The sequence below is a fragment of the Zootermopsis nevadensis genome, unplaced genomic scaffold, assembly GCF_977971745.1.
Source record: "Zootermopsis nevadensis isolate Lab colony 2312 unplaced genomic scaffold, Znev_1.0 Znev_ptg000027l, whole genome shotgun sequence".
Taxonomy (NCBI): Eukaryota; Metazoa; Arthropoda; class Insecta; order Blattodea; family Termopsidae; genus Zootermopsis; species Zootermopsis nevadensis.
In genome coordinates this window covers 1,320,781-1,336,950 of record NW_028259159.1, presented here as the reverse complement: position 1 = coordinate 1,336,950, position 16,170 = coordinate 1,320,781, and the positions used below count along the sequence as shown (strand labels likewise).

General features: G+C 38.3%; 2 protein-coding genes across 4 annotated transcripts in view; one reads left to right on the top strand and one right to left on the bottom strand.

Annotated features, from left to right (window-relative positions):
* IA-2 (tyrosine phosphatase IA-2) overlaps positions 1–16,170 on the bottom strand; it is a 62,629-nt gene that overhangs the window by 43,467 nt on the left and 2,992 nt on the right. For both annotated transcript variants that reach the window (XM_022061351.2, XM_022061349.2), the window contains exons 2-4: positions 6,863–6,916; positions 5,671–5,731; positions 4,625–4,756 (exon numbers count right to left, since the gene is read on the bottom strand). In XM_022061351.2, the coding sequence (XP_021917043.1) occupies positions 4,625–4,756; positions 5,671–5,731; positions 6,863–6,916 (247 nt within the window). The remainder of the gene's footprint in view (positions 1–4,624; positions 4,757–5,670; positions 5,732–6,862; positions 6,917–16,170) is intronic.
* On the top strand, positions 338–4,553 carry LOC110828546 (uncharacterized). 2 transcript variants are annotated; one of them, XR_015537300.1, is made up of 2 exons: positions 338–615; positions 2,219–4,553. XR_015537300.1 is itself a non-coding variant. In XM_022061355.2 (2 exons), the coding sequence occupies exons 1-2, from the start codon at positions 524–526 to the stop codon at positions 3,752–3,754; spliced, it is 1,620 nt and encodes a 539-aa protein (XP_021917047.2). In that variant the 5' UTR covers positions 509–523; the 3' UTR covers positions 3,755–4,553. The 2 variants fall into 2 exon arrangements, 1 of the variants encoding a protein (XP_021917047.2); XM_022061355.2 differs by having other exon boundaries at positions 509–607.

The window sequence follows — 16,170 nt, the reverse complement described above, 5'->3', positions numbered from 1 at the left end:
TAACCATTTTGAGCACACATTATTATAAATGGGAGCGATGATTACAAGAAACGGAATTTACGTTTTGTAGAACAGAGAAATGTCGGAATAAAAATTGTATTTCATCTTTCTTTGATGTTTTAAGTCGCGCATAAAACTGGGACATCAAGCTCAGTTTTAGATAAAGGAGATTTTGGTTATGTGTACTAAGAGCAATATATGATTAACAGGGTTATATATTACGTGACAGACAATAATAAATTTATTACTTTTCTTGTACTGAACAGTGTGTGTGATAGATTACATTGGTGGGGTTCGAGATTAAGTGCACGACTTACACGTTACAAGTTACGCAAAAGGAATCGGAATTTAAGCCATAATTATGCGCACATAAATTTTTTTGGTATATAATTCAAGCCATATAAACTCCAAGGACTGCACACAGGCCACATATACAAACGATGAACACAAGAGAAACAAACTAATTTATAAAACTGGGACAACAATTTCCCTGTCTGGAAGGGAAATTTGTTGGCATTACCGCATGCTAGACAGCACCACTAATCGGGGGGAGCAATGTTGGCTGTCAGTCTGTGGAGAACCGGAACACGATCATCATCAAAGTGTGGTAAGAAGGTCCGTATGGGATATCCTTCACTAACTACGTTTTAGATATACCATCACTAACATTAATGACGTTTAACATGGAAGTGGCTAATTTCTCTATCTTAAAAAACATTTACAATTATCACAAAAATGGGTATTAATCATTGGTGCACCACGTTTAAATCCTTTAGAGTTATCGAGCGAAATTTAATATTGAACGCTTCTTAAGAATGTATTTTAATTTAAGTGGAATTCTAATAACGAACTTTTGGAATATTGAAACATGCAAAAAAAATTATCAGTGTAACATTGACAATGAAAATCTAGGTATGTTATTCGAAAGCCCTCTGTGGCCATCGTTCAAAGGAAATTCCGACATTTTGTGTTTTAAGCGAATGTCATGATAATTTGACCATAAAATTCTGATTCCTCATTTGGAAAATATTTCACCACCAGTTCTTCGTTCGTAGCTGGAATCCGATTATACCATTTCTGGATTTCGTCAATAATGTAATGCTGAAGTTCTAATGATTCTGTGCTACTTCGAAATCTTGGTAAGAGACCGAAAAGTGAATATCACAGTCCGAAGTATAAAGTTTCGTCCGTTTTCGTGGGCACATAAGAGAAAACGTCTGCTTGCAGATACCATTATATAAAACTTAACTTTCAAATTTCAAGTTATTTACTTTTAAATATAACGCGCGTTACAGAATTGGTTCTTTTCACTGTTCTTTCATCTAAACCTCTATTACTGTATAGAAAATTTTACCACAAACTGCGTTATATTTTGTCATACACTGTCTGTGTGTAAATTCCACGTGGGTACTCAGGTTGCAGTGGAGGAGACCGCCGCCAGATATGGAGGGTGGTTGGGAATATATTGAATAAGCAGTCGGGGATAGACGACAAGGAACTGTCCTCCAGCGTAGAGGCTGGGTGTGGGGATAACTCCTCACAGTAAAATAGCTAGTTACGAAATGTTACACAGCGTGTGTATTTGGACCCAAGTGGAGTGGAATACTAGGAGGCCGGAGAAAGTTGCATAACGAGGAGCTTCATAAGTTGTAGCCCTGGCCAAATATAATTAGATTCATCAAGTCAAAAAAGGATGATATCGACAGGGCATGTAGCCCAAATGGTAGAGAATATAAATGCATACAGAATTTTGGTGGGCACCCAAAAAGAAATAGACCACAAGGATGAATTAGACATAGGTGGGAGGATAATATTAAAATTAATCTTGGAGAAATAGGATGGGGTGACATGAACTGGATTCATCTGGCTCTGGATAAAGACCAGTGGCGGGGCTCTTGCGAACACGGCAATAAACCTCGGGTTCCATAAAAGTTACGAATTTATTGCACATCCATAACGTTTTGTTAGCGGGGTACGCACAGAATCATACAGCACTCACTGGATAGGCTGTTGAAGACCTCCTTTTGTAACAAATAACAGATAACTCATATCTCACAAACACTGAACAATTTAACGAATCAGCCGTATTTTTATATATATTACAAATATTCACGGGAATTTGTTATGTAAATTGGAAAGAGAGTGACAGAAAGAAATCTGTTAACGGGCCCAGTTCAAACACATACACATAAAATTGCTCATTAACATTTATTTTCAGGTCACAAATACCAACATGCCGCCAATAAAACAGCCTCCGACTATGAGGCAAAAGCTGATAAAAGAAATTAGCGACCTGCTGAAAGAAAGAAGTAAGACACGCATCGAGAAACTGTATAAAGCAGCAATAACTGGACTTGAGGATTATCTTGAAGAGATTTATAACATGCAGCGCGAATCCGAAATGTATTCTGAACTCTTAACATCCCTGCCGGTACAAATTTTCAGAGACATCAGTTGTGAAGTTTTCAGGAAGGTTATCGATACTATCTCCAAATGTGACGACAACTTTAGGGAAAGTGGTTGTTCAACTTATGACAAACAGTATGAAACTGTGTGTAGAGACATGGTTAGGTCTGTTTTGTGCCCTTCCATTAGACACTATTTTACGCCATGTACATGGTCCAGTATTCCACAGAGGCTTGTGATCGAAAATTTTGATTACCTCCTTAATTTAACTGTTCTGGTTTTCAATATGAAAAGCAATATTGATAACTCGGCTATATTGGCAAGTAACATCCATCATCTAAAAAAACTGATGATATTTGAATATATTTGTCATTGCTCCGACCAAGTGGTAAAACAACTGGGATTGCACTGCCATAATCTCTCAAGAATTAGAATTGCTTACTCAGAGGGTGTTACTGATCTTTCTGTACCTTACCTACAGAAACTCACGAAATTAAGTTACGTAAACATAAGTGAAACGTCCATTAGTACTCAATTATATCAGGTGCTGCTCACAGATTTGTCGGGAATTAGAAATATCGATGTTGCAGAAAACCACATACACATTCTTGATGATCTTGTAACAGAAAATCTCAAGAAAATAACCCACTATTCTGGTCTAATTAAGACTGTAACAATTCTAACAGAGAAATGCCCCAATGTAACAAGTGTAAGACTGATTAGAGTTAACTTGGACCTGTCAAATTTGACTGTACTGACTAAACTAGTCAAACTAAAGATTGAACACAGTGATTATGAAATGTGTAATCTGCAAGCCGTCTTTAATGGTGTTGGATACAGACTAGACAAACTAATCTTAATTAATGTAGAAAATGTGAATATTTGTGACATTATAATGAAGTGTTCTAACGTGAAGAATCTAATTACTGAAAGTTGCATATACGTGCCGGTACCTGAAAATAAAGTGTTCCACCCTGCAACACCTCACTTTGGAAGTGTGACAAACTTAAGAATTTATCATAATCCCTCGGATGTTACTATGTACAATAAACACTTGCGATATTATGCAAATTTAACAAATTTTTATTGCGCAGGGATAAAAATCTTGAGTGACGATATTTTTATTGAGGCTGTGCAGTTAGGGGGACTCAGAAACCTGGAAATCTTACACGTCTCAGAACTAAATGATAGACAGCTAACTAGGAGGACTATTGACATACTATTACATAGTTGTGCAAATTTGAAAATACTGGGTTACCTAGAAACTTGGAACGTTAGTGAGGACGACATTTCCTTTCTTGAAGATAGAATAATAAACGAAAACCTCGATCTTAAAATTTTAATTTGACATATGTTTATTTCTCTTAGTATGTGTAATACGAAAGCATTAACGTTGCTGGATCTAATTAATACAATGTTATTACTACAGACATTTTACAATATTTTACATAAATAATACGTTCGTAATATTTTCTCTACTGGACAGATTCTTTAATTCCTTACTTCTGTCTTGGGAGAAGATTTTAATCTTTATTAGAGCCTAGTTGTAATTTTCACAACCAGTGTACAATGTTTGAAACCATCGACGTTTTAATGCTATCCAAAGACAATGACTGTTAATGGGGTAATTAAGAAACAAACGGAAAGTGCCATATTAATTCACAACTAAAACAATTTATAAAATGTTTAAGTAATTTTGACTATTTTAAACCGCATGGGTGTTTTAAATAAAAAACGCGTGGGTATGAACCTCTCTTTGCGTGATACTTTTTATCTATTTATGAGGTCAACAATCGTCCACAGTTATAGCATTAGTTAGTTGTATAAAGTGAAGCTTTCGAGGCGACTGAAGCTGATGAAAGGCTCTCGGGTTATTCACCATTCAGCCACCTGACGTGGTTTGTAACCCGACAGTCTTTTATCAACATTAGTTAGTTAATTATATGTAACATGAAACTAAGGACTTAGCTAAATATAAGTTTTATAACAATTATTGTTAAGAGTAAGATAACATCATAATTAAAATATAGTCTCTAATATGAATCTGTAAGTCAATAAATATAAGTAAGGAATTAACGTTGTACAGTTCAGCTCTTCTTTATAAAGCTGCCACTTCAATAATAAAGCTCGAACTTCGTGATCTGCAATGGTCTGAAATCCACTACTATTGAAATTCGCTTTAGGCGTATTTCGTTTTATGGTACATATTATAACTCACCCATATCGGATGGCGTGGAGGACGCCCTGAAGAATGCACTGTGTGTACGTGTGACTCCATCGATATCCCAGTGTGAACAGACGTTGCATTTCCCGTTCCAGAACGTGTAGAGCATGGCGCTTCAGGTCATACCTGAGGAAAAGGTAGTACATCAAATCAAAGGTACAATAAGCTGAAACAGACATGTTTCAGTGCTCGATGATCAACAAAATACTTCTATTTCCTACCTTTGTTTTCGCAATTTACGGCTACAAAAGTGAGTGATCGATGTTGGATGAAGCTCATTGAAGGATGAAACTACTAGAGGTGTGAATAATATCTGAATATTAAGCCGTCCATGAAAACAGTTCACACTTCCATTGCGAACAATAATGCATTCTTTAACGCACTACATAATTTAGTAACTCACTCCGTGGGGAAGAGTCCTTCTTGATAAGCTTATACAGTCGCTCATCTGGTCAAGAAATTCTTCGTCTTTTATAGAGGTCAAGGTTCATCACCATGTGCACACGGGACCGCCACCGGATAACGTCTTGAGTCACTGCATCGCGTTCACACCCTCACGCCCTATTTAAGCGTCGATTTTAATATTATTTTCCATTTATAGCTTGAAGTTCCAGCTCTTATCTTCTGGTTTCTGACTAAAATTGTGTGTTGTACAAATCTATACATTTCAGCTTAGATTACGTAACTTTATATTTCGTGTATGCTTTAATTTCTCTGCAAGCCAAGCATTCTTCTGACGTGTCCTGACTGAAGATTGTTGTTAAATGACACTCGTGCATTGGTTAGCGTTAAAATTATCATTATTAATAGTGTTATTGTTAAGACAACCATCGTAATCATAACGTTCACACCACGCTACATAACGTGTCAATGAGCCCAGGTCAAACCTTGTCCCTGAAGACCATTACACAGTAGCAAGAAATACATTCGAAACTAATAAAGTGAGTGTTTACTGGGGATAGCATCTGAACCATTATTATTAAGAAGCAACAGCTTGTAGAGAGTGGCCTATTTTTGTTCTCCTTATGCTAAACACTTACCTGTATTTTTCTTCGTTTCCGGAGCTCGAGTACATCTGCAGGCAGCGTCCGAAAGCGAAATCTGTAAAAAAATATAAATAGAAAAATAATAATAAAAAAAGTAGAGGAGAGAAAACCAGTGAATTACATGAGATACACCGTATAGTATTTTGGCCATGTGCTAACATTTTGGAAGAATGTTCTGCACTCAGTTTCAATACTGAAGTGAGAAGTTTTTGGAAGAGGGTAATTTATGTGGGGTTAGGAAAGTATCAGACAACGTGAACTGGCCTAATTAGCTAAAAAAATTCACGATGCAACAACCCACACGACCACCGTCAAAGTGGAAACCTCAAATTTGTTATAAACATTGGTTTATTTCTGCCTACAGGCTTTCATTACTGGTATACTGCTCAGTTATATATAATTCCAAACGAACCTAAGCACAAAACCTACCCGGTTCGAAATGTTTGAATCAGGTACAAATATCCGAGTCCTTGCGTAACGTTTCGTACAATACTCGATTTTACGGTGAGGCGTTGTTGTTCCCATAACCAACCCTTAACCAGGATGACCACCCCTTGTCGGTTCTTGTGAACACGATAATGCTTATTCGATTCTCACAAGAAGTAGAGAATTTATTAACAAGGCGAGCTATCATCAAAGTCTCAAGACAGAATCAGCTTTGTGGTGTTAGTTTCTAGTTTAGTTAACTGGCCATGTTACTCGAGGACCAGTTCAGAATGTTTATTCTTAAAACCGCTCATTCGGAAATGAAAATTTAGATAACCAATTCTCAATACTACAGAGGTAACGGAAACTCTAGTGAGTACTTTCTCTCATCGCTGTTTCAAAAAAACATTGTAACTCTGGAGTGTGACAAGTAACAAGAGTGCAAATGTGTGCTTTTTGCGAGCTACAATCGTCTTTTATCTGTTATAGGATGTGGGTAAGTACTAGAACTTAGGTATCGACTAGGTAAAGTACCAGACCATGTGAATCGAAATCTGACGATATATAATAAATTACAATGTGATCCCTTTCCCAAGTCGGTAACTTCTCCATCGCAACCGTGAGGCGGGTCAGTCTAACCCCCAACAGCAGGCAACGTGTGAAACAAATCCCAAGAGTCCGCAAAGGAAAGGCACATAATTATTAATTAAAACTATCAAATCGTTATAGAATTCAGTCGAGAGAGTGTATAACTACTCACCATCATAGCACCACTCCAAACGATCGTTGCATACACTGCCGCTGAACAGACATCCTGGAATCACACAAAAGAGAAGTCAGAGTTTCCGTTCCCTCTATGAAAACATCAGAACAAAAATTTTAGTTTCTGATATCTGACGTTGTCATGGCGATGAAGATATCGATGTTGGTTCTCTGGATTATAACGGCGTGTGAATTTGTAGGTAGGTACCAACAGATCTGAGGAACACATTGCTTCCATCTTCAGTATAGCCCTGAATATAGAGGCAGTACTTGCAGAGTTACTAACTATTAAAGCGGTTGGTATCTATATTTAACTTTCATCTTAGAGTAAGTCACATTCTCATAGTAGAACTGCTTTCACCTGAAAGCCTGCTCACGAGAGTAAAATATTGATGTCGATCTTCTGCGTTCAGATGCCGTGTAGGCTAGTAGGTACATGCCAACGTTTTAGAGTAACATATTGCCTTGTTCTTATAATTGCACAAGGCGTTACTACCCAGAAGACCAACATCGACATCTTCACCGCCGTATGAACCTAGAATTTCATTCTGACGGCTGGAATATATTTGCACCAAAACCAGTGATGAAGTGAGAGAGATTTCATGCATACTGACAGGAGGCAGACATCATTACTGACGTTACGTAACAACGTTATTCAATAATACCTTGTCTACTTCACATCTTTCTCCGAAACGCATTACTGATTAATGCAAGAGTTGGATGCTTCGGTCTAAAATAAAGTTAATCGAGACGAGCGAAATTAATTAGCATTTTGTTATTACGAAGTTAAATTCTATACACGATTAAATTAATTACAAAGGCTTCAACCTATACCTATACTATCACAGCTATACCCGACTTTTAACCCATAAATGTCCTTACCTTACCGAACATTGAGCGTGGAGTTGAATTCAACAGTCATTTCGAAAATCGATTTATATAATTACCATATTATGCGACGTAACCCAAAGACTGGCACTACTGTAATTATAATAACATCTTACCCGCCAAGACTGGAGCATAATGAGACGAGAAATACGCATGCGTGTCCGTGAAGGGTAAATGGTTTGGTTGCCATGGTAACTATCAGGCCAGTTGAGCACAATCTTCCCACGTTCGTCCATTTTATGTGGCTGGATAAAGGTTCAAATCGTAGACGGCATCCATTAAACTTTAGAACTTCAATTCCGCCGATAAAGAATAAATTACACACAGGTTTATCTTGCAATGCGTACCAAAACTTATACCGGTTCACATCATTATCAAGTAAGATAGTAACTTGAGAGATTCAGTACTTAATCCACAATAGAGTGATGCGATTTCTGAAAGAGTCACAGAAAATGTAACAAGAAACGTAGGCACATAAAAGGTAAACAGCATTCCATCTACTTGATATTTGTAGTTAAACGTGTAACTATTATTATGGTATTATGGCACTGTTTCAGACCATTCTGAATGGGAAATGCACGGGATAAATGTTTGGACTCTGCTATAGGTTTAATTTAAACAGACTTTAATTCGCCTAAATAGGTTCAGTGTATTTCGAAATCAATTAGAATGCTACATAATACTTCCACCCTAATTGAATCACGGGCTTTCTTGAAGTCCAGTATAGACTTCAAGAAAGCCCGTCAGCACGTCAGAAGAATGGACATCATATTATTACAAGTGGTTCAGAAGTATGAAACGAAACGAAGCTCAAAGTATCTATGAAATGCGAGAGACAATTTTCAGAATTATAAATAAGTCTCATAGATCTGGCCCAACTTGGTTGAGAAGCCGACAGAAGAAATACACTAAAAACAAATTCCTTGAGTGTGATTTATATAAACTTTACATCCAGTACTTGTTAGGCGCAATGAGCAATTCACCCAGAAACTCTCAAAATATCTTTCAAAGTTCTATTCCAGAAGTTTGTAATGCCAAATTTCCGATTAAAAGTTCTGCCTTAGCGAAGTTACAGCAGCAAGCATGAACGCTGTAGTGAGTCCTCCTTGGTAATGGCGGTGTAGCTCAATAAATCCAAGGGGCGAACGTGACGTAACATTTACAGTGTTAACAATAAACCAGCATATTAAATCAGATTTATGTACTTTCAGTTTAATTAATATCAGCGTAAAATATAAATGGAATTACTTTAAATTTGTGAAAAATGTACATAGATGACGGGACAAAATAAGTTTCCTTCGTGATAATTACTAGTAAATAATTAAAACATTTGACTTATTTTTAACAATAAAATTAGTTGAAAATATTAAGTATCCAATACATAAAACCAAAGATCCATCTGAAATATTCTAGTATCACAGCGTACTTTCCAAGAAAGGCAGATTATTTAATATGGTGCCAGTAGTATTAAATAAGTAATTAAGTAATTAATTGACACAAACTACAGCGATAATATTTGTCTAAATAACCACGCAAAAATCATCCGGAGTATTCCGCCGTGGGGAACAATGTGGCTGAAACGAAGACATTTAAGGTACCAAACGGAAAGCGTCAAGAGCACAGTAATCTAAGATATCAATTGACAATACACACGCAGTTTGGACGTCAGTCAAGGCGCATGCTTGAAACTAATATGATGGCCAATACGAGAGAATCTGCGCTGTTCAGTATCCCCGCATACATGCTATATTGATTTTAGAAATCCAACACGCAAGGAACGGAGTCCAACGTGTGCTCCTAACCTACAATGATTTGCATCCAACATTTTGGACAAGGGTTCTACTCGCCCAGTAAGTTAGGGTAGGCGGTCATTGATCGCGCAAGTTCATTCAGTCTTTGCTCATTCATAGAAGGGTTAGACTGCACACCAGCATCCCATACCAGTAACAAGCGCTTCATACTTTCGTTGGGGATTGAACTGAAGCCGTTAATTTGAAGGAACCAGACTCAAAGAATGTGACACTGGAGGAACTAATATTGTAGTATTGCAGAACCGCAAGTCTGATCATCGTCAAAACCAAATCTTCATTAGACACAATTCTGATCCAGTTACATCCACCTCCGATACCCCCAACCTATTTCCCTGTAATCCATTTTAAGATTACCCTCACGTCTACTTCTTAGTCTTCCAAATGGATATTTTCCAAGTGGCTTCGCCAACAGAATTCTGTTCATTTCTTGTGCACACCCATCCTAGTGTGGGCTAGTCTCAACCTTGTTCTTTGGACTAATTCTAAGGAGTAAGGTCTTTTTCCACCCAATTGAAAGCCGAAGGACTGCGGTTTTAAATTTTTTTAAAAAAAACACGTAAACTATGGACAAAGAAATGTGGAATGACATTGTCGAAAAATTCATCTGGCTTAAGATAGGGACCATAGGCGTACTGTTGTGAAAACAACAATGAAACTTAGGGTTCTGTAAAAGGCGGGGAATCCCTTGATTAACTCAATCACTATTTCCTTCTCAAGAAGGGAACTGCTCCATGCAGTTAGTGCGAGGTATAAAATATCCACTGTTTAAGATTTTTCAGGTTGAAAGCATTTTAATTGCACAAGACATAAAGCTTACTTTTCTGGCACACTACAAAACCAACCGGTGTGTGGGTGTGTTGCGTCTCGTCAATCGTGGCACTGTAACAGGGAGACGGCGTAGGTAGAATCGTCCGGGGTATGGGACTGTGAAGTTGAACGGGTGGGAGTAGATTTCGATCTACAATTTCCCTCTCACTCCGTCACACGACTGTTTCCAACTCCAAAATTTGCCCCGTTTACTCCGTTGGTATCCATGCAACAAACTGTGCCCTCCCACGCAATTTGCTTACGTCAGAAAATGAGTCGGCCTCGGTCCGAATTTCTGAGCTCTGGTGCTAATCAGGAACACGTTCTATTCGCACGTACGTTAATTGAAGATGGCTGTCTTCTGGAATGTTGCACCGTGTAGTCTGGTAAATACTAAAAGACGTTTCAGAGGACTCCATTATCATCGTTCTGATTACGGAAAACGTCAGTCAGTATTTACCAGACTACACGGCGCAAGCCGTTGTTATACTCATCGCCGTAAGAACCTGAATTCTCAAAACAATATTTAATCAGAGGGAAAGTAATAAGAGGCTCGGCGAAATCCAGGGCCGGTCACGACGAACTAGCGAAGAGCTGAATAATCCATGATCCGCGAATCTTCCGGATAGAATCGCCATATTTACACCGCTTTGTTTTCATTTCTACAAACCTGAGAGGTTTTTTTACTAACAGTTACTTCGTGAATCGAGACATTTCCGTCATTATATTGCCTGAATAAGCGACTATCCGCAATTCTAATCCCGAAAGATCCACTGTTTCTCTGCCTACCACCACATCTGGGCTGCAAGCGAAACACGGGGGCCCGAGTAATGACTGAGAGTAGCCACTCAGCATCATTAAACGCCCGTAATTTAATTGCACAATGTGCAGCTGCCTGAGACGCCACGCGCAATCCAAACCGGACAGTTTCTGTAGCACGACAATGACTCCAGCGATAGAACAATCATTGACGTCAAGTTCAGATATAAACTAATATTTATACTGTGCATTAGGGCTGTAGACAACTGCACACCGTGTAGATAAATTCTTACTCTACACAAAACTGCTAGGGATATCAAATGAAGGGGGTGAGGTGGGACGGACATGTGCCATGCATAGGAGGAAAGATGACGGTAGTTCAGCTGATTAACAAATTCCCCGCAGTTCAAAGGAAGGCTTTTGGTGCATTGCTATGAACCAAAAGCCCCAGACAGATGAATCCAGAATACAACATCATTGTCCCTCAAGTCGTTTCAAAGAATCCATTTACGTCCGAGGACAACAGGTTAGTTATTAATTTGTATAGTGGCATGTAAACAATCAATATGACTGACTGCAACCTAAAAGATTCATCGGAACCCTAACCTGCATCACTCCAACCGAGTGTTTTAAATCTTCATCTCCTTCCGCCTTGACCTCGCAGTTCTGTAACATCGATTACTTAAGGCTAGCGTTTGCAGCAAGCAATCAATAGGGACCAGAATATATTTTCCAGTTTCTCTAGGCCTGTAATGGCATTCTATGTCGTAGAATTGCTGACACGTCCGATACCGCCAGTCTCCATCTTCTTTACGTACCTACTAGAAACATTCGAAGAGTCCGGTTTCCTCAACCTAACCCAGATAACACTACTCCTTGTTGTAATTTCTTTCACACGCTCAATAACTTACAAAAATACTATGGGAGAATCTGGATTAGATTCATCTGGCTCAGGATAAATAAATGTGACGGGATCTGCGGAACACGGTAACAAGCCTTCTTGTTCCATAAAAGGTGGATAAATCCCTGCTTAGGTTAGCAACTGTTCCTTCCCAAGATGGACTACTCTGTTACATGAAACTATATTCTCAAGAGACAGAACCTTAAAACACGCCGTCCTTGAGGACCTCCCAGTCTGCTCCACCTCGAGATCGTGTTCCGTCTCGTGTGTTCCCGCAAATGTGGACGGTTTCACGAACCCGAACCGAAGAAGCGCGACCAACCGGAACCATAGGTTCGAGCGGTTCGCTAAGGTGTCGGTAGAGCAGCTGTCTGTACACACCGGCAACAGTCACCCCGAGTCCCTTAAACACGAGTAATGTAGATGCAACTTTGGTGAGGCATTCGCGGGTTTCCTTAACCTCTTCAAGCGAGTGCCTCCTCATTCTACATATTTTCCATTCTCATCTGACAAGTCATTTATCAATCTATGAATCAATCGACCAACTTAGAGTAAATTGCAGAATTAACAAGTAGGGTAAAAGGACTTAGAAGCTCGTAGACCACATGAATTCCAAAAAGAGTTCTCAATAATAAAATTCATTAATATCTGTAAGTATTGCAGATTTCGATTTCGTGTGTATTCAACGAAATGTATGAAATTAAATTAAATTCTTCGGACAATTTTCATATTAAACCTCCCAGACTGAATTTCATCCAACCCCAAAGAACGGAATCTTGTAGACTCGAAACACAATCACACACGTACAGTCCCTGCAGAGAACACGTCTGTTTATGTTCTTATTCATTACTTGCAGAGCTCTGCAGTACAAAATCCAACGCATTTGTATTCCTATGCGACCTGTCCAACTGAAACACAGTCAAATATCAACATTTCGAACTTCTGTATTCAGTAAAAATTCGTTTAGTTGAGAAACAGATTCCTGTTCTCCGTGACTACAATCCAGTTAGTTCTGACAATCACACAGCTGATTTCAACGTGAATTGATATCTAAATCTTTGTTTAGGTTTCAATATAGAACCACGGGAGGACTGCCGGGGCCTTTTGCTTCTGGTAACCTACTGCTTGTATTTTGTATTTTTCAATTTCACTATGAGAGACTTCTTGCATCAAATAAACCGTAGAGAGGCTGACTGACTTGAAGGATTTCTACACGCTTCAGCTGCATTCTGTCACTCAAAGCGTCACCTCTAGATGCTCCAATCGATCTGTCAGTGTTACTCCCACGGATTCATTATAGACTGTAAGTCGGAGTTCGAGCGCTCGACAATTCTTCTCACCTATAACGCTCGACAGAATTCGGTCGGCATGATCACAAAGTGTCCGATATGCATTTTTCCATTTTAAATGTTGTTACACACTTCATAAAACATAAAATATCGAAGAATATTTCACTTATGTAGAAATATACCGATCAGCACTCAGTTATGAACTATCATTACAGAATAGCGCTTCACAAGCATATATTATAGGTTTAGAAGTAAATAGGCCTACAGTTTTCATTTTATATTCTAACACTTCATCTCGACAACGATACAGATGCAAGGAAATAATTTCAGACAGATGAATCAATTGTTCCTGGTCAGGCTAAAATTCATATATCTTTGTCCTGGCTAAGAAAATGTGCGTTTCGGAATTATTTCTATAAAGAAGATGCATATTCAGACGTAATTTATGAATGTAATTACTCAGCTCAACCAAATAATTAAATTATAATAGGAAAGAAACGATGCATTGGTTGATAATTAGATGTATTTTTTGTAGTCAGTATTTTAGGAGACGAACCTTACAATTTGACGGAAGTAACATTTCATGGAAACATTACTGGATCACTGTGGACTGAGCTCATTTATTCTGACCTCACGTCCCGAAGCTCCCGTATCATTGACGGAATTTCATTTGGAAACACACTGTGTAAGGGCTAAAAACCATCGACCTTTCCGTAATTTTCTCGTATGAGCTGAATAGCCAGTCTTGTAACATCACCTAAAGCCGAAGTTTTAAATTAAAACATTAGGATTCAAATTTTATTCAAACATGTAACAACAGATCACTGTCCCGTGAAACCAGAAAGTAATATGAATCCGGTTCACAGCCTCGTGTCCTTCATTACAAATAACATTTCTGTGTGCAAGGCAATCGAGTTTACTGCGAGAAAAACATCGGCTGATACGTCTATAAAACTGCCATGTAAACTTTACGGCTGAACACCAACAACATAAAAAGATTGGAAATAATATTGAAATCATCCGTGTTGTATGCACATCATAAAAACATCCGGATATCCTTAACAGGAAACCATAAAATGTCCTGTTCAACAAAGAGGCACCAGTGGTACGCTTAACTCAAGATGCAAATCTGGCTCAACACAATTCATAACAGACATCCCAAACAACAGCATAATTTAAACTCCCATTCCCCATAGTAACTACTATTCAATAATAATAATAATAATCGTCTGTATGATTGGTGGACTGTTTATCGACGCTGCTTAGTTTCACTTGTTTACAGATGTACTGAGTGAACAATATCAGAATGAAATCAGACAGAACGGCAAGAATCATTCTACAGCAAATCCAAAACGGATACCGGATATAAATGCACGCGATAAGAAACAAACCAAATGTGAAATCTATGGATAATTAAAAATGATACAGATCGGGTACAGCTTCATGATTAATGTACCGTCCCTCCAACAAAAATGATCTGACATCGACATTTGATCAAGTGAGGGATAAGTGGTGATGCACGTCTCCTGGCAAGTTTCCCTGAACAGCCATACGGGAGAAGTTCCCTCTCTTTGTGTGTAACATTTGATATGGAACCTTATGATGGACACAAACGTAATGAAGGCGGTACGTGTGAGTTCGTTATTACGTGATACTGGTTGCAACAAGAAGCTGTACCGAATGGCCTACATAGCATGGTGGTATAATCGATATTTAGTTCACAGGACAGACAAGAAGCGGGCTCACACGCACATTTTAATTAAACTCAACCAACAGCCCCAACTTAGCTAAGGGTAAAAACAATAAGATACCACAGATTACAAAGCGTGAAAACCATATAACGCCGACAGAAACTTGTATGATAAGGCAATTAAGAATAACATTACTGACTGCATTCTGAACTGACTCGTGGGGCAGTGTTCGTGAAGCTGACAGTAGCACACTTGCCTTTTATTGTTACCCAAATTTTATTATTGTTCCGCAGAAGACCGCTACTGTTCCTTATTCTGAGCTAAATAAATGCCGTCCATGTCCTCACTTTCTAACGCCAAGACCCATTTCAGTGATAGCATCTCATCTACGCCTAGGTAACAGAAAAGTACTCTTCCCATCTCCACCATGTACCAATGTGTTTAATGCTTTGCCCTTCCTTGATTAGTTCACACTAAAATCATGTGGTTAAAATCCTTTGCAGTTCTCCGCCTGGTGTTCCCTCTCCCTACGTCCAAATATTCTCGTTCTCGACCTGTGTTCTTCCCTTAGAGCGAGAGATCGAGTTCTACACCCAAACAAAACAAGAAAAAATGCAATATTGTAAAATTTAATATTTACGACTTAGGATAAGAGCAGAGAAAACCACTCTGAAGTGAATAGTAACAAACATTCTCTTAATTTAATTATACAAACAGATACAGAGCATTGCCGCTGCCTCAACCTAGCCTTAGTAGGTTTACTAGTCAAAAAGACAATTTATTCCAGCACTTAATGTATTGTTCTATTTATTTATTGCACAAGTATTAATAAATCAAGCGCACTAATAAACTCCTAGAACTTATTCATATACCCAGAGAAATTAATTTGAAATACTGCTAGAGACAGTCCAAGCGAAGTTTATGAAAGTAAACTCATATTTATTGCAAATATTTTTCTTTAATAGAACCACTTCTATTAAAATATTCATTCAGCCGTGTAAAAACATTTCACACTTGCAAGAATTTTGAACGGGCATTGAAAATCTTTGGTCCCTATAGAATTTCTAGTTACTCCACAAAATTGCAGACAAGAAGTAGAAGTTATGAAGAAAACACATTTTGTTCTTACATCGTGAAACCGTTCTCGAATAAGCTGGAAT